Source organism: Phacochoerus africanus, chromosome 8, assembly GCF_016906955.1.
Source record: "Phacochoerus africanus isolate WHEZ1 chromosome 8, ROS_Pafr_v1, whole genome shotgun sequence".
In the NCBI taxonomy this organism is placed as follows: domain Eukaryota; kingdom Metazoa; phylum Chordata; class Mammalia; order Artiodactyla; family Suidae; genus Phacochoerus; species Phacochoerus africanus.
The window spans coordinates 96,679,935-96,703,486 of NC_062551.1; the positions used below are offsets into that span (position 1 = coordinate 96,679,935).

Below are 23,552 nucleotides of genomic sequence, written 5' to 3' on the forward strand. Positions count from 1 at the left end.
AGTAACCTAATTTTCTTCTGTATTTAAAAATATTTAGCAGTTTTCTATACATATTATGGAAGTAAGTTGTCTTCTAGTTAATGTATATCCCCTGTCACATAATAAATAATAAATTTTTTTATGAGTAAATATTGTACCTCATTTTGGTAGAGTCTAAAACAAATTAAGAAGGTCTCTTCTCACTGGTAATAGGAATTTAAACTTGATTTGGTGCAATGCATACATTTTTCTAGATTCATTTGACATTTCATTAAATGTTTATTTTCATTCATTCAGCAAATATGTATTAATTAATAAATATATATAAAATACTAAGTGATGGGTTTGGTACTAGGTAACAAGACACACCACATCTACCCTTGTGGAGTTCCAAGTCTGTTACTTTTATAAATATGTTAAATACTTCACTAATGATAATATTAAATCACCATTTATTGTGTACCAGGGAATGTGTTAAGCATTTTAAATGTGTTATCAGATTTGTCCTTACAATAACCCTATAAAAATTATGAAACTAAGGTAAGGAACTTGCTCAATGTCACATCACTCTAATAAGGGACAAAGCCAGGGCACAAACACAGATATACCTAATTTTAGATCTCTTCTAGTGTGTCTTCAACTTGCCCTGACCATTAACATTAAAATTCAATGCCTCGTGTTAAAATGAATGCTGACTAGTGAGTATCGTTACTGAGTTCAAGAGCACTCGTGTCTAAGGATCCTTTCCCTCTTCTCTTCCTCTCTCAGGAAGACACTCTGCCCAGGTCAGCCAGCAGCAGCAGTGCATCTCCCTCATTCCTTGAAGATCCTGTTCTGGAGGCTGTGTCCACGAGGAAGGGTGAGTATTGGTGGTGCAAAGTACTAGTATGAGATACGTTACAAAACAGACTTGGCCTAAAAAAGAGAATCCCCAAGTGCCTTGTGATCATTTGGGGTAACTAGTCTAACCCTGAATTTCACTAGTCAGGAGAAGAAATATTCACTTGTTTTCCTGGAATGACATTGTAAGGTAGGGCTAAACTGGTAACTGGGTCTCAGGTTTTCAGTGTATAATAAACCAGTCACTTTTGGGCTCACAGGTAATAGCTGTAGGGAATACGTCAACTGTCTGTGTGTACTTTTTAGATTACTTACCTGTTATCTAAATTTAAGCCAGAAGTCCTAAGTAATCACACTTATCTTCCCCACCCTACACATGTATACATATACAAATCCTTACCGACATGCACACATAGACATATTCCCCACCCCACACATGCACATAGACATATGCCCCCACCCTACACATGCCCACATAGACATATTCACCACACACACATGCACATATAGATATATGCCCCCCTCACACATGCACACGTAGACATATTCCCCACACACACATGCACAGACATATTCCCCACACACACATGCACAGACATATTCCCCACACACACATGCATACAGACATATTCCCCACCCACACATGCACAGACATATTCCCCACACACACATGCATACAGACATATGCCCCCACCCCACACATGCACACGTAGACATATTCCCCCCCCACATGCACACATAGACATATGCCCCCACCCTACACATGCACACATAGACATATGCCCCCCCCACATGCACACATAGACATATCCTTACCACATGCACGTGTATATAGAAAAACATCTTCATAACTCTGCAGGCAATATGTTCTAACATAGAGTCTAAAGTTAAGTTATTTTTGAAAATACTATTGGTAATCTTTTCATTAAAGTTATATATTATGGGGATTCTGGGAAGATGGCAGAATAGGAGGCACCAGGATTTCGTCTTCCCATATAGACACTTGCAGCGGCAGAATCTGTCTGATGTAATGATTTTGGAACTCTGGAGTCTGTTGATGCTTATAATTTCCAGAAGACGACTTGGATGGTAAATTGCAGTTAATTTTAGTATAGTTCTGCTCTTAGCACAGTGGCAGCTACTCATTCCTGGATGCTAGCACTCTGTGCTGTTCCTGGAGCAGATACACACAGCTGGAAGGATCTGATCCCAGGCCCCTGGCCCCCAGTCCCAGAACTCCATATGCCAGGGGCTGGGGTGGCCAAAAGTGGGGGGAAAAAAAAACCACCACCAACAAGAAAGATGTCAAGTCAGCAACCTGCTTTATACTTTAAGGAACCAGGAAGAGAAGAACAAACTAAATCCAAAGCTGGCAGAAGGAAGGAAATAATTTAGTGCAAAGATAGAGAATAGAGAAATAATGGAGAAAATCAGTAAAACCAAAAGTTTTTTCTTCAAAAAGATCCACATAATTGACAAACCTTAGGTAGGTGGACTAAGAAAGAGAGAAGACTCACATTACTAAAATCATCAATGAAAGAGATGACATTACTTCTCTTTCTATAGAAATAAAAATAATTATAAAAGAATATGTTGAATAGTTGTACAGCATCAGATTGGATAAACTAAATGAAGTGGACAAATTCCTAGAAATGAGAAACCAAGCAATACTACATCAGAAGGAAATAGAAAATTTGAATAGACCTATAACTTATAAGTTACTGATTCTATAATCATAAAAATTTCCCAATAAATAAAAATCCCTGGATAGACCAGCAGCTGCAGCTCCAATTCAACCCCTAGCCTGGGAACTTCCATATGCTGTGGGTGTGTCCCTAAAAAAAAGACCAGAAGAAAAAGAAAAAAAGAACTAATACCAGTTCTTCTTAAACATTTCTAAAACATTTCCAATAAATGGTCCTGGGAAAACTGGACAGCTACATGCAAAAGAATGAAACTGCACCACTTTCTCACACCATATCTGAAAATAAAATCAAAATGGATCAAAGGCTTAAATGTAAGAAATGAAACCATAAAGCTCCTATAGGAAAACATAGGCAGTATGTTCTTTGACATCAGTCTTGGCAATATTTTTTTTAGGATATGTCTCCTCAGGCAAGAGAAACAAAAGCAAAAATAAACAAATGGAACTACATAAACTAAAAAAGTTTTGCACAGCAAAGGAAACCAACAAAGTATAAAGGCAGCTTACTGAATGGGAGACAGTATTGCAAACAGTTTATCTGGTAATGGGTAAATATTCAAAATATACAAAGTACTTATACAACTAAAATGTGAAAAAGAAACCATACCCAACTTGATTAGAAAATGGGCAGAAGGGACTTCCTGCTGTGGTGCAATGAGTCAAGAATCTGACTGCAGCAGCTTGGGTTGCTGCAGAGGTGCAGGCTCGATCCCTGGCCTGGTGCAGTGGGTTAAAGGATCTGGCATTGCCACAGCTGCAGCATAGGTCACAGCTGTGGCTCAGATCTGATCCCTGATCCAGGAACTTCTGTATGCCGTTAGGCAACCAGAAAAAAAAAAAAATGGGCAGAGAACCTCAATAGACTTTTTTTTCCAAAGACATACATATGGCCAGCAGACAATGAGAAGATGCCCAACATCACTAATCACTAGGGAAATGCAAAGCAAAACCACAGTGAGATAGCACTTCATACCTGTCAGAATGGCTGTCATCAAGAAGACAACAACTGGTGTGGGCAAGAATGTGGAGAAAAGGGGGGCCCTTCATGCACCACTCGTGGAGTTTTAACTTGGCGCAGCGACTATGGAAAACAGTATAGAAGTTCCTTAAAATATTAAAATTAGAACTTCCGTGTGATCCAGCAACTTTATTTCCCAGGTATTACCTGAAGAAAACAACACTTGTGAAAAGATGTATTCCTGTGGTCATTGAAACATTATTTGTAGCCAAGATGTGGAAGCAATCTAAGTGTCCATAGATAAATGGATAAAGAAGATGTGGGGTGTGCGTATATAAATGGCATATATACACCAATATATATATATTATAAATATATACAATGGAATGGAATATTACCTAGCCATAAAAAATCCTGTCATTTACAATAGCATACAAAGTCAACCTGATTCAAAAATGGACATTTCTCCAAAGAAGATATACAGATGCCAAGAAACACATGAAAGATTCTCAATCATTAGGGAAAAGCAAATCAAAACTCGAGATAACACCTCATACCCACTAGAATGGCTACTACCAAAAAATGGCAGAACACAAGTGTTGGCGAGAATGAGGAGAAATTGCCTTTGTGCACTGTCGATGGGAATGCAAAATGGTGCAGGTGCTGTGGAAAACGGTATATTGATTCCTTAAAATTTCAAGAATAGAATTAGATATGATCCAGCAATTCCACTTCTAGGTATATAACCAAAAGAATTGAAAGTAGAGGCTTGAAGAGATATTTGTACACTCAGGTTTTTTGTTTTTTTTGGTTTTTTTTTTTGTCTTTTTGCTATTTCTTGGGCCACTCCCTTGGCATATGGAGTTCCCAGGCTAGGGGTCAATTGGAGCTGTAGCCACCGGCCTACGCCAGAGCCACAGCAACATGGGATCCGAGCCGCGTCTGCAACCTACACCACAGCTCACGGCAACACCGGATCCTTAACCCACTGAGCGAGGCCAGGGATCAAACCCGCAACCTCATGGTTCCTAGTCGGATTCGTTAACCACTGGGCCACGACGGGAACTCCATGTACACTCAGTTTATAACATTATTCACAAAAGCTAAAACCCAAGTGTTCATAATGGATGAATGGATAAGCAAGATGTGATATATCCATACAGCGTTTAAACACAGGGAAATTCTGTAATAGGCTACAGCACAGATGAACTTGGGGTTATTACGCTAAATGAAATAAGGCATCACGAAAAGGCAAATACTGTATGATTCTGCTTATATGAGGTACTTAGAGTGGTCAGGTTCACAGAGACAGAACATGGAACAATGGTTGCCAGGGGTTGTGGAGAGGGGAGAATGGAGGTTAGTGTTTAATGGATACAGTTTCAATTTTACAAAATGAAAAGTGTTATGGGGATGAATGGTGGTAATGGTTGCACAACAATGTAAATGAACTGTACTTTAAAAGTGGTTAAGATTGTAAATATTTTTATGTGTATTTTAACTGCAGTTATTTAAAAACTTAAAAACATATATCACAATATTCTTAGCACATTGACTTCATTTTCTATATACGTGGAGGTTTCAGTGGTTAAAATTCTTTAAATAATTGGGAGTTCCCTGGTGGATCAGTGGGTTAAGAATCTGGTGTTGTCACTGCTGTGGGGCGAGCTCAATCCCTGGCCCAGGAACTTTTGTATACCATGGGCGCAGCAAAAAAAAAAAAAAAATTCTTTAAATGGTATTTTGATTTACTTCAACAGATTATATCAAAAGCAATAGGAGCTGACCTTAGTTATTATCTGTAATTGGTATTTGCCCAGGTCCATTAAATATTATGAAGATTCAATTAAATCACATGATGGATTTCTTTTTTTAAAATTTTTTAAGTGGGAGTTCCCATCGTGGCACAGCAGAAACGAATCCAACTAGGAACCATGAGGTTGCGGGTTTGATCCCTGGCCTTGCTCAGTAGGTTAAGCATCCAGCACTGCCGTAAGCTGTGGTGTAGGTCACAGGTGCGGCTTGGATCTGGTGTGGCTGTGGCTGTGGCATAGGCCAGCAGCTGTAGCTCTGGTAAGACCCTAGCCTGGGAATCTCCATATGCCATGGGTGCGGCCCTAAAAAGATAAAAAAAGACAAAAAGTAAAAAAAAAATTTTTTAAATAAATTTTTAAATTATTTTTATTTGTTCCATCATAGCTGGTTTACAGTGTTCTGTCAATTTTCTACTGTACAGCAGTGCGACCCAGTCACACATACATATATACATTCTTTTTCTCACGTTATCATGCTCCATCAAAAGTGACTAGCACAGTTCCCAATGTTATACAGCAGGATCTCATTGCTCCAAAGGCAGTAGTCTGCATCTATTAACCCCAAATTCCCAGTCCATCCCACTCCATTCCCCTCCCCCTTGGCAGTCACAAGTCTGTTCTCCAAGTCCATGATTTTCTTTCCTGTGGAAAGGTTCATTTGTGCCTTATATTAGAGTCCAGATATAAGTGATATCATATGGTATTTGTCTTTCTCTTTCTGACTTACTTCACTTAGTATGTGAGTCTCTAGTTCCATCCATGTTGCTGCGAATGGCATTATTTTGTTCTTTTTTATGGCTGAGTAGTATTCCATTGTGTATGTGTACCACATCTTCTTGATCCACTCCTCTGTTGATGGACATTTAGGTTGTTTCCATGTCTTGGCTATTGTGAATAGTGCTGCAATGAACATACAGGTGCCATGTATCTTTTTCAAGGAAAGTTTTTTCTGGATATATGCCCAAGAGTGGGATTGCTGGGTCATATGGTAGTTCCTATATTTAGTTTTCTGAGGTACTTTCATACTGTTTTCCATAGTGGTTGTACATGATGGATTTCTATATCTTTTCTTGACTGGGGAAATTATGTTCTTTGTTTCCCTTTAGTGATTTCTTGCTGGGACGATCCAATTAGTTGATAATCTGTTCACTTTGTACTGACTGTCACTTTCTCCACCCACTTTCCATGCAGACAGGAGAAGGAGTGAGACAGAGTAGAACTCTGGCAGCAAAATTGATTTCTCGAATACTGTAAACCAACTACAATGGAAAAAATAAAAATCATTAAAAAATTTTTTAAAAAAGAATTGATTTCTCATGTCCTCCTTATGTTTTCAAAATATGAATCAGACCAGAAACACTCTCCTTTCAAACCCTGTCCCAAAATATTATTAGGCAGAGGAGCAGTGGTATATAAAGTATTAACATTGAAGCCGGAATTTAATTTTTATTTTTTTATTTTTTTGTCTTTTGTTGTTGTTGTTGTTGCTATTTCTTGGGCCGCACCCACGGCATATGGAGGTTCCCAGGCTAGGGGTCGAATCGGAGCTGTAGCCACCGGCCTATGCCAGAGCCACAGCAACGCGGGATCCGAGCTGCGTGTGCAACCTACACCACAGCTCACGGCAACGCCGGATCGTTAACCCATTGAGCAAGGGACCGAACCCGCAACCTCATGGTTCCTAGTCGGATTCGTTAACCACTGCGCCACAATGGGAACTCTGGAATTTATTTTTTGAAATTTAAATACAGTTTGATTTAAACCTAAGGATAAGGAATTCCCATTGTGGCTCAGCGGTTAGTGAACCCAGCTAGCATCCATGGGGACATGGGTTCCATCCCTGGCCTTGCTTATTGGGTTGAGGACTTGGCATTGCCATGAGCTGCGGTGTAGGTCACAGACACGGCTTGGATCCGCATTTCTGTGACTGTGGCTTAGGCCAACAGCTGCAGCTCTCATTGGACCTCTAGCCTGCGAACCTCCGTATACCGTGGGTGCAGCCCTAAAAAGACAGAAAGACTGAAAAAGTAAAAATTAAAAAATAAACCTTAGGATAAAAGTCTTGATACACATCAAGAAAGAAGAGTTTTCATATTTTATCTTTAAGATAGGTACATTTTGAGAATTTTGAATGATTTGACACACAGAATACATAATTTTTACATTTTTTAAAAATAAAGCTCAAGTTCTATTTCTCGAGCTTTTTTGTCTTTGAAGTTGGTTATTGAATACAAGTTTTTTTGTCCAATTAAAAAAATGTTTTAATAAAGCCTGAGATTCTCATTGCAAAATTCTATGGAAAATAACACGATAGCATTTATATATACAAATCTGATGCTATATTTATATTCTGTTTTGGTTTTTTTCACTGCTCCCACAGTATATGGAAGTTCCTGAGCCAGGGATGGAACCTGTGCCACAGCAATGACCTGAACTGCTGCAGTGATAGTGCCAGATCCTTAGCCCACTGTACCACAAGGAAACTCTTATGTTGTGTGTTTACGTATGAATTTAAATGAATATTAAAAACATTTTCTTCTTTTTCCTTGCTATTTCTGTAGCAAGTTTATCTTGCAGAGATTCTTCTGTAATAATCCTCACACTGTTCTCCTAATGATCTTAATATACTTCTCGACCCAAAGAAACACTTCATCTTTCAGTGCAGTATTTGTCGCAGATGACGGTTTTCTGTTAGAAATTGGAAACTTGAGATTGTTTGGGTAAGAGTAGATTCAGTTTGGTCCATTCCCTTTTCTTAGACCCTCCGAAGTTCCTGCCCATATCCTCCACACCCCAGCCAGAGAGGCGGCAGCCACCACAGAGACGGCACTCCATTGAAAAGGAGACGCCCACCAACGTGAGGCAGTTCCTGCCCCCATCCAGGCAGAGCTCCCGGTCGCTCGTAAGTAACCCACAGACTCTGCACAGGGTCTCGGGCCATCAGCTTTCTTGAGACGCTTCCAAAGGCTAGAATGAACTTGAAGTAACCTTTTCTGTTTTTACTAGCTAAAGAAACAACCTTAGCAGTAATCCAGTGGAATCTGATCATTCTTTGTTCATTTAAAGTACTTCTTTTTCAGAAGACTTATTAATAAGGGTATGGTTGAAAGTATGTTTTTTTTGTTTGTTTGTTTGTTTTTTTGGCCCTGCCTGAGCCATGTGGAAGTTCCCGAGTCCACACCACAGCAGTGACTTGAGCTGTTTCTGTGACTTGAGCTGCTGCAGTGACAATGCCAGATCCTTAACCTTGTGGAACTCCGAAAGTGTGGATATTTATTAAAGAAATACTTTCTTCCGGAGTTCCCGTCGTGGCGCAGTGGTTAACGAATCCGACTAGGAACCATGAGGTTGCGGGTTCGGTCCCTGCCCTTGCTCAGTGGGTTAACGATCCGGCGTTGCCGTGAGCTGCGGTGTAGGTTGCAGACGCGGCTCGGATCCCGCGTTGCTGTGGCTCTGGCGTAGGCCGGTGGCTACAGCTCCGATTCAACCCCTAGCCTGGGAACCTCCATATGCCGCGGGAGCGGCCCAAGAAACAGCAACAACAACAACAACAAAAAAAAGACAAAAAAAAAATACTTTCTTCCTTTTAGAGGGTACTAATCCATTTAAAAATTGCAAAAACTAAACAAAAAAGTTTGCAGCGCCTGACTACTGTACTCTTTTATTGATGCAGAAGTACAGGGGAGAATTTTGATCCATGAAGTACCATTGTTCATTGTTTTCAAGTATGTTTCGTGATATTGGGGCCAAAGCTGCCATTTGGACGGGTTGACGGTTTTTGCTGTTTTCCAGAGACTTCGGGTTCATGTAATGGCTCTTCATTTCTCAGTCAGGGAGACGCAGCCCCCAGGGCTCTTCCAGGAAGAGCTAACAGGCTTCCAGCCAGAGGAAGTCAGCAAAGTTTCTTTTTGTCCCAGTTGACTTCATAAATACTTGCAGATTAGATGCAAGGCTTCGGTCAGTAATTCTACTGGCAACCAACCTACCAGCTAATGTTTCTTTAGATGCTCATGAATAAAGCACTGGCCTATGCTTAGTCCAAATTCTTAGGCCGCGATGAATCATCAGTGTTCAAAGGAAGCAGTAACAGGGTCCTTCCCTCCAGGTAAAGGGAGATGGTGTGGTTATTGTGAAGAGAGCACATTTGAACCGAGTTTAGAGTGTTGAAGGTGTATCAGTCATCTCTGTTCCCAAATAGTGCAAGTCAAGACCCAGTGATTTTGTGGCAATTCCTATTAGGATTCTTCTAACTCCTAAGTAGTCACCAAACCCTTATATATGGTGAAATATAGCTTCGTCAGTGGTTTAACAACAGGAAAACAACTCTAGCCAGATAGGTTCAAACTTTAACATCCAAAAGGCTTTTGTTCATGTAAAGTTATTTAGCAAAATACTCAGTTATTGTCACAATTGAAAAATATTGTAAGAAGGAGCTCCTGTGTGACTTTTTTTCCCACAAATAATTAGGAGATTCTTTTCTTTTTTGGCCACCTCATGGCATACGGAGTTCCCAGGCCAGGGATCAGATCCAAGCCACAGTTGCCATCTAAGCCGCAGCTGCAGCAATGCCAGATCCGTAACCCACTCTGCCAGGCTTAGGATCAAACCTGCGTCCCAGCGCTCCCAAGATGTTGCTGATCCTGTTGTGCCACAGAGGGAGCGCCAGGAGATCCTTTTCCTCACATAGCTTTTCCTAGAAGTTATTCAGCTATGTGCCTGGCCTTGTGATCACATGGCATCATTGTTGAGTTTAGACTTAGATTTAAAATATTTCCGTGTAAAGAAACTGTCTTAGCAACTACAAGGAGTTTTTGGCTGGTAATAGAAGGTATACCAAGAAGGACCGTCAGCCCAGGAGGTGTGTTTCCTGGCAAAGGGGAAGGGGAACTGTGAGTGTGCTGCGTCAGGCAGAGTTGTTCTTTGTAGAGAAGGAGAGCCATCAAAACCAGTGTGCATCATGGAGAAGGGGCTTGGCGAGCAGGCGGGGGTGGATGGGGCACGTGGTCAGTGCTGGATGGTGTTCAGGGTCCACACAGAACTACGTCCTGAGGTGCCTCTGGGCACCAGCTGAGGTGAAAGTCCTGACTTTTCTTGCAACTTATCTTGAGAAATCCATAAGATCACACTTCTTTTGTGGTAGAATCATTAGCTCAGTAAGTATGATAATTTAAAATTTCGAATATATTTTAGAAAATATGGAATCCTTTTTATATTTAAAATTGCAGAAATGTCTTTGTTGTTGTTCTTCATTTGTATTGTATCTCCCTACCTTTCCTTGGGATGTTGAAAGTGTAATTTTTTATATTTGGTCACACAATTGAGGGTGGTCCCCCATGTACGTGAAGGCAACGTGTCTTTAAGCGCCTCCCCGGGAGTGTTCCCACGCTTCCCACTCTTGCCTCTGCGCTGCAGCCCTCGCCGCGTTTAGGAGCCTCAGTGTTCACAGGACGACCAGTGTCGGAAATCCTCAGTCTTCGCTGTATGAACTCTGAGCCTCTATAGACGTGGCTTCACAGTGTGGTTCCCGAGGGACACATGTGGACGCAGACGATGGCGTGGACATGCGTATGGAACCCGCCGCCACTGCCCTCTGTGGTGTTCTTGTTTTGTTTTTCTTTCGTGCTCTATAATGGCTGTTTGTAGGTCACTCACGTTCAGCATTGTTTTCTCCTTTTCTTTCCCCTGCCATTTCCTTTGCCCTCGTGATGGCTCAGGTTCCTAGGATAAGCAGAGTGTGGCCCAGGACGTCTTTCCGACCACTTTTCTCTACCATACAAACAGCTTCTCTGCTCAGCTCTCACCCTGTGGAGGCAGCCATGCTGGGGGTAGCAGGGGCTATGTACTGTCTGTGTCAGAGAGCTTTTACCAGCAGGTGGAAATCCGCAAAGGTTGGCCTCTTCCTGCCGGTTCCGGGAGTTTTCCTCTCTGTCTTTGAGTGACACCTCAACTACTGCACTCTGAAATTAACAGCTTAGATGGACACTTTGCTTCTGACTGTTGATTCCATCTTTGGTAGGATGCACAGGTAGCACCACGATCTTGCTGACAGGGCATAACGGGAAGGACAACAAACCAGAATGCAGCAGCAGGCTAGTGGCTAGCGGCCGCCCCAGTCAGGTCAGGGTCCCTCAGGAGAGCAATGGCCACACACATGGCTGCCCGCCGGGACCCTCTCTTCTCCACCGCCTTTAAAGCTGGATTGTGATGGTCAGGGTTTCTGTGCTGTTTATGAAAAGCCCACTCTGCTTCTCTGTAGAGAGAAATGGGGAGTTTTCTTTTTATCGATGGGGTTATTTAGAATATTTAAACTTCTCACTTTGTATTGTTTTTGAGGGTTTTTTTAAAGCATAGTAATTTCCAGACCACAGTGGGGTCCCCTGCGCCAATGTCACCCATGTTCTGACCAGTGTCAGCAGTGGCCCTGCCCTGCCTCCCCGTCCCCTCTCCTCGTCTTTGACAAGTGATCCAGCAGCTGGATTCTTTGTTATTCTTTATGCCCCTTCTTGGTTTAGCAAAGAAACTGAATGTAGTGGGGGTATAGCAGGTTCCTTGCTGCTCACTCTTCAAGATACAGGACTCGCCTGTCCTTGAGCTCATGTGGGATCTGCCTGTGAGTCCACGGTCCACTGCAGGGACAGCCATTTCAATCCTGTCACTCCCACCGCTGTTTCTGAAGACCTGCCCACACTTTATTTTTATTCTCCATCTTCCCAAGCAGTCTTTGTGCTAAGTCTGCATGCGACTGTGAACAAAGAATCCACTTTGAATTCTGGAAAAAAGAGACAAGTGATTAAACCTAACATTTGCCATTTTATTTATATCTGCCTTTCTCTGGTTTATGAAAAACCAAAAAACAATGGTTATTTTGGACAATTTTCATGTATCTGCTACTTAAGAAATTTTTACTAACTGAGAACACTGTATAAAATAAGACTGTTTCCATTTCTCTGGCCCAGTTTCCAGATTATACACTGTGCTCTCTAATTTCTGTGTTGCCTAACTCTGACCCTTTTTAAATGGTTAATAAAACCAGAATATTTAAGAAAAATTCATGACATACCTGATAATAAGTTCTCCAGGCATGCCTGCTCCTGGCTGTTGTAATCCTTACTGAGCATGTAAGGGGTGGTTTCCCTCTCCCAGCTCTGGGGTCCACGACAGGCGACCCAGGGAGCCAAGAGGCCACCGTGCTAATGTCCCAAGCAGAGCTGTGGGTGACCCCTCAGGGCAGCCATGGGGAGGGGGCTCCCACTCACATTTGGAGCACTGGCCTCTCAGCAAGATCTGCTAAGGTTTAATTTGGCGTCAGGGATGTTGAATTCATATTTGTCCGTTGAAAAAATGATGAAAACTAGTAACTATTTATTATTTTCTTTCATGTTGCATTAAAGTTTTGTTGTCCTTGGGAAAGCACCAGAATTAAAACATTAGCATTTGACCTGATGGAAAGTACTTTACTAAAGGATAATCTGCTTGAAATTTTAAAAGAGAACAAGAACACAAACCAAAAACCCCACAATTTCTTATATCCAGTGACACGCTGGATTTGTATATGGCTCCAAGCAGGTCGCTGAAAGTGAGTTTTAGCTGAGCCTGTCTGTGACTTAAGACTGAGGAAAGGGACGTGCAGGGCTCGGTTATCACACGCCAGCGCAGCCCCGCAAAGGACAGGCTCCCGTTGCCGGAAGCGGCTCCTGGCCCGAGTCACACTTGTGAGGTGGACCCCATTTGCCATCTTCTTGCATACGCGGCGGCAGTGAGCCTCAGTCCTGTTCTTCCGGTTATTTTCTAGATTCATGTATCATTTTGTCCCAACTGAGCAATTTTATCACATAGTTAGCTGTCCAAAGTGTACCATGTCCACTGATGTACACCAGTGACCATAGGCACACTTCTTATGAACTATGTTAGAAGCTGAGGAGAGTCGTTATTGAGACGTGCAGCTGACACTCCAGTCTGTGCAGTTTTGATGTCCAGTCAGAGGCGAGCCTGGTCCACGCCACACCCTTCTCAGGGGCGAGCAAAGCTCAGTAAATGTTGGATATGCCAACTCATCCTGTTATCCTTGGAAGCTCTTCTCACTGAAAGAGAAAATATTTATCAGTGGCCTTTTGAAAGTATTTTGGACATCCTTGGGCACATGATGTAATCTTTCTGAACAAACTATTCTCCTGCCCTCCAAATACTAAGCTCTCCATCTTAAAAATTTAGTTGTAGTATTCCTGCCAAAACATTTTCAGCAAGTTTAGTCTTCCCTAGTCAGCTTGAACAGAGATGATTTTGTATTGACGATTTTACGAAGCAGTAGTGCTGCAACCTACTTTTTAAAGTAAATGCTAATGTTTGTCAAGTTTGCAATCCAGATTTTTTTTGTTTTTCTCTGATCGAAAGACAGAACTGGTTGTTAAAAACTCCATAAATGGACTGCTTTCATGGTCCCAAGCTTTCTTATTTGGCTTGTTTGACTCCAGGATGCTACGCTGTTGTGTGTGGGCGTGAGTGACAGTGTGTGTGCCCAGAGAACACTGGGCTTGTGTCCCTGCCCCACAGTGGCCCCTGTGAGGCCTGGTGGGGTGCAGGCGGGAGACCGTTCTGTCTTTCTCTTGGGCCCACCAATCAAGCGCAGGGCCAGATGGGGAGCATCTGGTGCAAGGCTCTTTATGCCATGGGGCTGGTTACATCAACACCTTCCTCAGCTGTTGTTAGGGAAACCATCAGCATCAGATACAAGCCTGACTATTATCTCAGAGTCCTCCGGGCGCCCCCACGTCACTCCAGCGCTGACTGTGCTTCTGCAATTGTTTGGAAGTGAGGACAGACCTGGGGTGCATGGGGCGCCTGTGGAGAGAGCCGCCTGGCTGTGAACTGTGCCAGCCTTCCGAGTCCCTGGCCCACTCGAGGTGCTGATGTAACTCACCCCCAAATAATGCAGCTCAGTATCAATTACTAACCACCTTCTTTTGGCTATTCTGGGTACCACAAATCAGTTCTTTTTAATAGTAGTATCAGTGTTGTAGATTTGCTATTTATCTATTAGCAAATAGTATATTACACAAAACTAAATAATGTCTTTGTGTAATCATAGGAGAAAAGTGACAAATTTGGTTTAGAACAATAAAAATTTTTCCCAAGATTGCATTCTTAGATGCATAGCTACACTTACTGCAAGAAAGATCCCTGAGGCACCGATGTGAGCAGCTTCCACTTATTGGAAATGACAGGGGCTGCTGCGTGGCACATTGCCCCTAAGTTTGCTGCTGTCTGCTGCCTCAGTGTCATTGGAAGTCATGTGGTCCCCAGAGGGAGCCAGTTCTGCTGCAGCGTTTGCTGGGAAACCTCCTTCTTCTCTGAAGCTACTAACCAAATGACTGATCTGAAGGGAAATCTGGCCAAAAGTGGGTGGGAGCTTCTGACTGATGTGGAATTTTGAATTTTAGGAGGAGTTCTGCTACCCAGTGGAGTGCCTGGCGCTGACTGTGGAGGAGGTGATGCATATCCGTCAGGTCCTGGTGAAGGCAGAGCTGGAAAAATACCAGCAGTATAAAGATGTCTACACCGCTTTGAAGAAAGGAAAGGTAGAACTGTTGATGGTTGATGGACCTGCAGGGTTAGAAGAATGGCGGGTCACAGGGCGTCCCTGCAGGCACTGTCTTCTGGCCAGGTGGTACAGGCCTTGGGGGGTTCTGGGAGGCAAGAGGTTTACTCTCTGGCAGCCAGCCCCAGTTCTGCCTGTTCACAAAAGCGAGTATTTTTATTTCTCCCTTAGAAATGGGACACTGGAAGGTTTTAAGGCACCATACTAAATAGTGGTATGCCCTCATAAAGCCATGTTAGCACTTAGTTGTTACACTTCTAAGTGTAAGTGGTTGTAAGGAAAATAGATCTGAGGAACAGGAGACTTTTCCAGAGCCTCTTCAGATTGCTTCCATGATGGTGAGACCCTTGAAAGCTGTAGCCTTTTATTGCCTTTTAAAAGTAGAATTAGGAGTTCCCGTCATGGCGCAGTGGTTAACGAATCCGACTAGGAACCATGAGGTTGCGGGTTCGATCCCTGCCCTTGCTCAGTGGGTTAACGATCCGGCGTTGCCGTGAGCTGCGGTGTAGGTTGCAGATGTGGCTCGGATCCCGCGTTGCTGTGGCTCTGGCGTAGGCCGGTGGCTACAGCTCCGATTCAACCCCTAGCCTGGGAACCTCCATATTGCCGCGGGAGCGGCCCAAGAAATAGCAACAACAACAACAACAACAACAAAAAAGACAAAAGACAAAAAATAAATAAATAAAAAATAAATAAATAAATAAAAGTAGAATTATAATCAAACAAAGCCAGGTGTAATTCTCACAGAGCCAAACTCAAGAAAGGGCCTCTAAAGCCTCTTGTCGCTTTGTCTACTAAACTTTCCCACATATAAGTGTAAGTGTGTTCAAACATGAAAATTAGGACATTAACTATTGGCATTGCTTTTTTCTCCTTTTAAATTTGTATTTTTTAGCTCTGCTTTTGTTGCCGAACCAGGAGATTTTCCTTCTTCACCTGGTCTTATACCTGTCAGTTCTGTAAGAGGTAAGGCTTTTTGTAATTGATGACAGTAGTCAAGGAAACACCAGTTACCATCAATGTTTCATCATTTTCCTCACAGGAACAATATTAGAAGTGACCCAGTCTGTGCTTGTGAGTTAGTAACACTGATTGCTTCAAGAGTGGAACGAACAAGTGCTTTGGTATTAAGCCTGGAAAATGTTTCTCTGCATGTACCTCTTTTACATATCCAAGATAGTTCTAAGGATATGTCACATTTGAACAGAAAAAAATAGATGTGACTGTCATGTGATCCAGGATAGACAAGTAAGGAAATTCCAAACTGATGTAAGCTGATCCTCTCATAGGACACAGTGTGAGTGGAGTTTTGCAGATTGACTGTCTTCCTTGGCAATCCACAGTTGTATCGGTTTGTTACATTCTGATGGGAGAACCAGAGAGTTTGGGGGCTTATTGTAGGATTCACAGCCACGCAGGCATCCATGGTATCATGCTGAGTAACACTTCTGATTTTGTGTACAGGCCGGTGTGCTCACAGTGTTGCAAGAAGGTAAGCTAAGCCTCGTGAAATTACACTTGTGCTGATTGTAATGACTCTGCCTCTCTAACAGTGCTGCTCATTCTCAGTTTTATTTGGGATAATAGATGCGGCTGCCTTCCAAGCCATACTCCACCCTTCCTATCTTTTCATTGGGACCTTCTGCCTTGCAGAGAGGGGAAAGTTGTCTGAGGCCAGAAAAGCCCTCCACTGGCCACCATCGACCACTTCGGAGCATTGCCAGGTGAGCAGGGGCCTGAGTCTCCAGAGCATCCTCTGCAGACTGTGGTGATGTGCTGGGGTTTTAAGGCCTGAGGGAGAGTGGGCAGTGAGTGGGTTTTAATGGAGTTTCGACTTGGACATACATTACCAAGACTTGCCAAAGGTAGCTCCTGGGAAGATACTTAGTCTCATAGTTTAGTTTTTTTCTACTTTGGAGATAATTTGTGTGGCCTTTAAAAGTCATCTTTAAAACTGACCTTGTGGCGTTCCCGTTGTGGCTCAGTGGTTAACAAATCCGACTAGGAATCATGAGGTTGTGGGTTCAATCCCTGCCCTTGCTCAGTGGGTTAACAATCCGGCGTTGCCGTGAGCTGTGATGTAGGTTGCAGATGCGTCTCGGATCCCGCGTTGCTGTGGCTCTGGCGTAGGCCGGCGGCTACAGCTCCAATTCAACCCCTGGTCTGGGAACCTCCATATGCCATGGCAGCAGCCCATGAAATGGCAAAAAGACAAAAAAAAAAAAAAAAACCACAAAACTGACTTTGTTTTAAATGGCATTGAACACCTGCACCTAACAGTCTAATCTTTCCTTCTTTCTTTAGTTTTGAAAGAAAATCTGTCAATTCTGTGTTTACAGTAGTCTGCAGTAACTTTGGCCCACTTTCCTATTGTAAAAGCCTAAAGAAAGCTTTAGGCCAAGAGCTGGCAATTTAAAAGAAAAGAGGTGCCTGAATACCAACCCCATTGCATTTAATGCAGAGTAAGGTTAGTGCTGGTCCTAAGAGAGACACAAGAAGGAGACCAGCTCGGGTCACACCCCGGCAGGGCCAAGGGGGTTGGGGTGTTATGTACCAGCTGCCCCCCTTTTGGGAGGAACCCTGAAATTGGTGCCAAATGCTAGACCGTGGCCACTTCCGCCTGTCAAGGTCTGTGGACAGTGAGGCAGGGAAGCCGTGAGCCCAGAAAGTAACCCGTGCCCAAGGTCCCTGCCCTGGTGCCAGGCTTTGCTGAGGTGCGGGTGCTCCTTCATGGCCTGACTGTGCACTGCCCCACAGGCTCGGGGCCATGGGACCACAAGTCTGTGTTCCTTCCTCTCCTGACTCCAACCTGTGCTCTTGTTCGGTTTAATCGAAACAGTAAATGAGTACATGATTCCTCGTTATTTCCAAAACTTACCCAGAACATTTGGTCAGATGTTGGTCTAGTTGATTCCTGTTCTCTGGAATCCTGTTTGGATTCAATTACTCAGTTACAGAGAACTGTTGTGGAGGGTGAGGTATATTTGATCATAACAAAAATGATAAGACAGCTGGTCCAAAGATCATTGTTCAGGATGTGTCATAGGATTAAGATAAATGTACTTGAGTTCCTCTTGTCTGACCTACTGTCCAGAGTTAACTGAGGTTCATTAACCATGACACTGGTCACTGGAGAAAGAGCTTGAAGTTCTCTGAGTCATCAAATAGGACGTTAGCAACACATGCTTTATGTCATTTTTGTTGTTAAAGTTCACGATCTATATGTGTACAGTAATCCAGTGAGTACTCTGAGTAATCTTCCAAAAATCCTAGAAGGGGTACTAAGAGTTTTTTAAGAAAAGATGTTTCCTGGTTTCTTTCTTTTTTTTTTTTTTTTAATATTTTGAACTCTGTCACCAGTCGTAACTTCTTCGGATGAACATGACATAACTAAGGCACTCGCCTATTCCGTAATGTTTGGCAGCAAATTTACTTTTTCTGCACATATGTTCTTAGTATTGTGGTAGAACTATAAGTAACAATCCCGTATGCTTTAAATGTTTTTGTTTTTTCCCAGATTGTCTTCAAAATCCAAGTCTGTGGACAAATCAGATGAAGACCTACAGTTTCCCAAAGAGCTGATGGAGGACTGGAGTGCCATGGAGGTGTGTGTAGACTGCAAAAAGTTCATTTCGGAGATCATCAGTTCAAGCCGGCATAGCCTCGTGTTGGCCAACAAGAGAGCCCGATTGAAAAGGAAAACCCAGTCTTTCTCCATGGCTTCTGCAGGCCCCTCGGAGTACTGGCCCTCGGAGAGGACCATCAGCGAGGTCTGAGCCCTGCCCTGCGCCCAGCGGCCTCGGCGGAGGGCACTAGCTGGCCCGGCTCAGCCTCGGGCTAGAGGTTGCATCAGGGCAGGTTTCTGCTGCATCACCTTATTCCACAGACTGAGTACTGTGTTCACTTCGATGACACGTGACAGGTCAGCCAGTGGCTCGTCCACTCTGAGAGAGGACAGCGGTTTGAAACTTGCTTTTGTGTGTGTGTGTGTGTGTGTGGATGTGGAGGCAGAACCTTTTTCCTTAGTTCAGTTCTTTACTGCTCCTCACATAGTTGTCTGACTAAGGCAGAAAACGTCTCAGTGCGAACTGGGTCTAAGACGGTGTGGACTTCGGCACTGCCCGCACGCGCTAAGTCACAATGGCATCTCCAGGACATGGTCCTCGCCGATGTGCGCAGCGCTGCCCGTCCCAGCACAGAACCCGCAGGGTTTGCTCTGACTCTCTGGCTGACTGTGTGGGACTGTTCTCTGGGGTGAGGGCCACGCCCGTGCAGGATGTCGATGCCGCTCTGCTCCAGGTGGGTGGCCGTGTCCACCACGCTGCTGGCTCTGCCCCGAGTGGGGGAGCATCTTCGGAGCAGTGACAGCTCCCCTGCTCTTGTCTTGAATGTATTATGGTTACCAGTCCTTTCATAACGGGGATCTCAGAAGTAAAGTTTGTGGTATTTTGGGTCAAAGAAAGGTTAGAAGTTTGTCCAGGGGTTGAGCGTTTTGGCCAGCTGTGACAAGACTGTGACCGCGAAGGATGCCTTTGTGGGCCACACTGCAGGGAGTGAGCTGGAACCCCACATTCCCAACCACAGTGTCATAACTTTATAGTCTCGCCATCACGCCTAAATTCAGCCACAATTTGGTACCTAAGGTCTCAAACTGAAATTTATTTATTTTTATAAATGAATTTTAAATGGAAAAAAAACCATTGTCTAGTTCTTTTAAAATTACAAGAAAATTAACCTGCTGATAGGCTTTTTGGATGCTTTTTGCACACGTTTTCCCTGTGAGCGGCTTGAGTGAGCAGGGTGGGGGTTTGGTGAGGTAGGTTGGAGGGTAGCATTGTACACCAGTAATCTCTCGGCTTATTTGGCCCATTCCCTGGGCCGTCCCTTGTTATTTTGGATGCTTAGCAATGACCCCAGTCAAGGTGCCAGTCTCCGCGGTTCCCTGAAGCTTCTCCGTAGTCAGCGCTGCGACAGCACCACTTAACTCAAGGCATGGCGGTCACACTTCATGCCATGTCCAGATAGGGTAACATTTCTGTAGTACATTAACAGTGATACCTCAGAACTGCGCTGCGAGTTTTTAATGACTGAAATTTATAAATTAGTAAATGGCTTAAAATTGCTTATACTTATAAAATAAACTTTACCAATTGACTGAAGTAATGCATGTGAACAGTTTGTCTGTATTTGCAGGTAAAAGTGGGCCACCAGCAACTCTTAGTGACTTTGAAAATGTTTAAATGGTTGTAAAGACTCTTAAGAGCTATAAACATTGTTTTGAGTGAACTTCACTTGTAAAATTTTCCAAGGACAGTTTGGACTCTAGAGCCTGGGTTGTTTGGTGGAGCCTCTGACCACCCCTGGGACAGGGACGCTAGGTGGCAGGTGGGGCTTGTCCCCATGCGCAGTCCCGGCTAGCAGAGTGCGCTTCGAGACATGGTGACCGGTTTACAGGTGTCTTGAAGCAGTAGCCCCAGATGAGAGCTGCGCCTGCATTCACATAGCAGATGAAACCAGCACATGAAACCAGTCTTGGCTGTGGCTGCCCCGAGTTTGATCCTGTGAGGCCGCTGGGGCACAGGCCTCTCGGCAGAGTGGTAACAGTGCGGTTGGGGTCCGCCACGTGGACCAGGAGCTCAGGCGGGAGGGTCTCCCGGGACAGTCTGCAGGAAGCAGAGGAAGAAGGCGCGTGGCCAGCTCAGACGGTGGGTACCCCATGTGCAGGGACACGTTCTCGTGCTGAGCCCTCCCTTATTTATGGATGCCCCACCTCCTCGGCCTCATGGTCACTTCCAGAGGGCCTCTTGCTAAGAGCCTGTGGCGATTACAACCCTCAGCCTCGTCCCCTCAGTTCCTTACTCCCGATTCGCTGCTCCTCCTTGTCCTTGTCTCGGCACTTTCTGCGGGTCCCCTGCCTCACCCCCAGCATCACCCTGTCCCTCCAGATCCTCCTTTTCACCCCATGAACCCACCCTGCAGGGAGACCTTTGTTTCACTTCTCACAGCTTAACTTGCTGCCAGTGTTGCAATAGCTAAGAATGCTTGTAAATACTGTAATATAGTGATTAATATTCGAAAGGCATTCATTCCAGTGGACAGTGAGAATTAACTCTCCCAAGGCGAGTAAATGTTAAATCAAGTAATTGATTTTTACATCGATTTAGCAGTCTTACTAGATTTTAAGTCTTAAGCCTTTCAGATTAAACTAGAAGGTTGTTATGGAGTTTTTAATGATCTTACATTTGATGAGATCCCGTGAACTCATATGCTCACCCCATGTAATTAGCACCATGAACTCATAATGGGAATTTTTCAAGGCTTTTATTTTTTTAACTGTATTAATAAACTAAGTCTGGATTTTAGGTGTCACACAGGACACATGAAAATTTCAAACCACGTTGCTATTTGCAAAAGCAAAATAGCAGGCAGTTTTGTACATGCAAACTGTTGAAGGGCCATGAAGAAATGTGTACACTGCGACCTGGCTTCCTGTGTGTATAAAAGTCGAGGTATTGCTGGCATTCAGCGTGACATGACGGTACTAAACATTTTCCATTAAAGTCTTTTATTTTGAAATTTATCTGGGGGAAAAATAAATGACTTTCCATCATGCCTTCTGTGTGGAGTTCCTGTTGTAAAATGGCAATTTCTTTTGGTAACTAGTTGTTAGAAACCACCTAGGGTGGGAAGTTAGTATCAGGGGTTTATGATCAGTTTGAGAAATACAGTCTACAAGGAAATCACTGAAAATGAGCCACCACTGTAACTGCTTTGTCACCAAGCAGCCCGCCTCCTTTTTCACCTCAGTGGGGTAGGAAACTAAAATCCATAACTAGTATATAACAATTTATTATAAAAGAAGTCACATCTGTGGGGACAAATTATGTAGAGAAAGATAGAGCTTTTGTTTTTTTTCTTCTAAATAGAATTCCTCAAGGGGTATATTCTTCAAATGTCCCATCAAAGAAAATTTCTTGTAGTTCTGAAAGGCATAAGAGGGAGTTCTCTTTTGTCACAGCAGGTTAAGGATCTGGCATTGCCTCTGCTGTGGCACAGGTCACTGCTCTGGCATGGGTTCCATCCCTGGCCCAGGAACTTCCACATGCCACAAGCATGGCCGGGGAGGGGGTGGGCTAATTTTTTTAAGAAAAAATTAGGGGGAGTTCCCGTGGTGGCGCAGTGGTTAACGAATCCGACTAGGAACCATGAGGTTGCGGGTTCGGTCCCTGCCCTTGCTCAGTGGGTTAAGGATCCGGTGTTGCTGTGAGCTGTGGTGTAGGTTGCAGACGCAGCTCGGATCCTGCATGGCTGTGGCTGTGGCATAGGCCGGCGGCTATAGCTCCGATTGGACCCCTAGCCTGGGAATCCCCATATGCCGCGGGAGCGGCCCAAGAAATAGCAAAGAAAAAAAAGAAAAGAAAAAATTAGGAAGCTTAAACCCACAATGAATTCAGGAAAATTCTTAATGTTTTTATGTTACCTAACTAGAGCACATCATTGGCCCTTTATGTATCTTAATTATGTGATATTCAGTTTGATATTCATTCCTTTACACAAGCTGTTCCCTTATTGGCCAGATGTATTTTAGGATCTTCTTCCACTAAAGTTTCTCTGTTAGATGTGTAGAAAGACAGAAGTCTACTGACTTTCTGAGTCCAGATCAGAGCCCTCTCTTGTGCCTCCTGGATTCCAGAGACACGGAGACGTTGGATACCAGGAGGGGACCATGGGGTCTAAAACCATGTCCTCTTCCTTCCGGCTCCTGTGGAGAGGGTGTGTGGTTGCAAATCATCAGCGTCTGGTTTCATAGGGAGAACTTTTGTAGGAAAGGACTTGGTTGCACACATGTGTTTCAGGATTCAGTTCTGCTCTCTGCGACATGTATGCACACAGACACAGATTCATCAGAACCCCTTCTTCCCCCCCGCCAGCCTAGAAACCTCTCCCTTTGCCCATCCAAAAAACTTAAGCACTAAGAACCTACTTAATATAAAACTCTGCCTGCAGAGTGAAGTCTCAATGCTGTTCAACTTGTTCCATTAAAATGTACATAATGTAAATATTCATGTACTTAGATTTTACTGTGCAGAACTTTGTGCAGCTGTTTCTGCTGTTGGATTTTGATGATGGTGGCAAAATCTGAGCTCTTGCCATGGTATTGAAGGAATGGAAGTAGAAGGGTCTCAGAACCGACAGGACATGGTTCTTAGAAAGTAGGCTCTTGAAAACGGGGACATCGGCAGTTCACTTACATCCCTGGGAAGTTACTCAGCCGAGGGATCACCGGATGCTCCACAGTGGGGGGCCGGATGCTGCCCCTGCACTAGGGTGTCTTCCCAGCAGCTCTGGCAAGTCTAAGTTGAAGGGACACAAGGGGGGCAACCCTAAGCAAGCTGGACACCGGACTGCCGTAGGTGCTCTCCTCTGCCTTGGTGACCCTGTGGCTGCCGGGCTCATCTGTGCCCCCTGCCCTGTCTACCACCTCACCACCACCACCCAGCGTAACTCAGCAGAAAATGTCACACCCCTACCCCTCCCAGGAGCAGCCGTGTTTAGGAGACTGGCAGTACCCAAGAGACATTGCGGATGTCTGTACAGCTAACCTGAATATCCAATTCCTATGCGAACTCAGTGTAAAAACAGAAGGAAACCATACGGAGG

At 43.9% G+C, this 23,552-nt stretch overlaps 1 protein-coding gene across 4 annotated transcripts in view; it reads left to right on the top strand.

Annotated features, from left to right (window-relative positions):
* The window catches only part of SPIRE1 (spire type actin nucleation factor 1), a 180,378-nt gene extending 160,328 nt beyond the window's left edge, over positions 1-20,050 (top strand). For 2 of the 4 annotated variants that reach the window (XM_047793645.1, XM_047793648.1), the window contains 8 exons: positions 748-838; positions 8,056-8,198; positions 11,011-11,184; positions 14,734-14,871; positions 15,787-15,857; positions 16,356-16,383; positions 16,479-16,615; positions 18,409-20,050. In XM_047793645.1, coding sequence (XP_047649601.1) covers positions 748-838; positions 8,056-8,198; positions 11,011-11,184; positions 14,734-14,871; positions 15,787-15,857; positions 16,356-16,383; positions 16,479-16,615; positions 18,409-18,667 — 1,041 coding nt within the window. In that variant the 3' untranslated portion in view covers positions 18,668-20,050. The remainder of the gene's footprint in view (positions 1-747; positions 839-8,055; positions 8,199-11,010; positions 11,185-14,733; positions 14,872-15,786; positions 15,858-16,355; positions 16,384-16,478; positions 16,616-18,408) is intronic. The other 2 variants (XR_007136624.1, XM_047793646.1) reach the window with 2 other exon arrangements.
* The last annotated feature ends 3,502 nt before the right edge of the window (positions 20,051-23,552 follow it).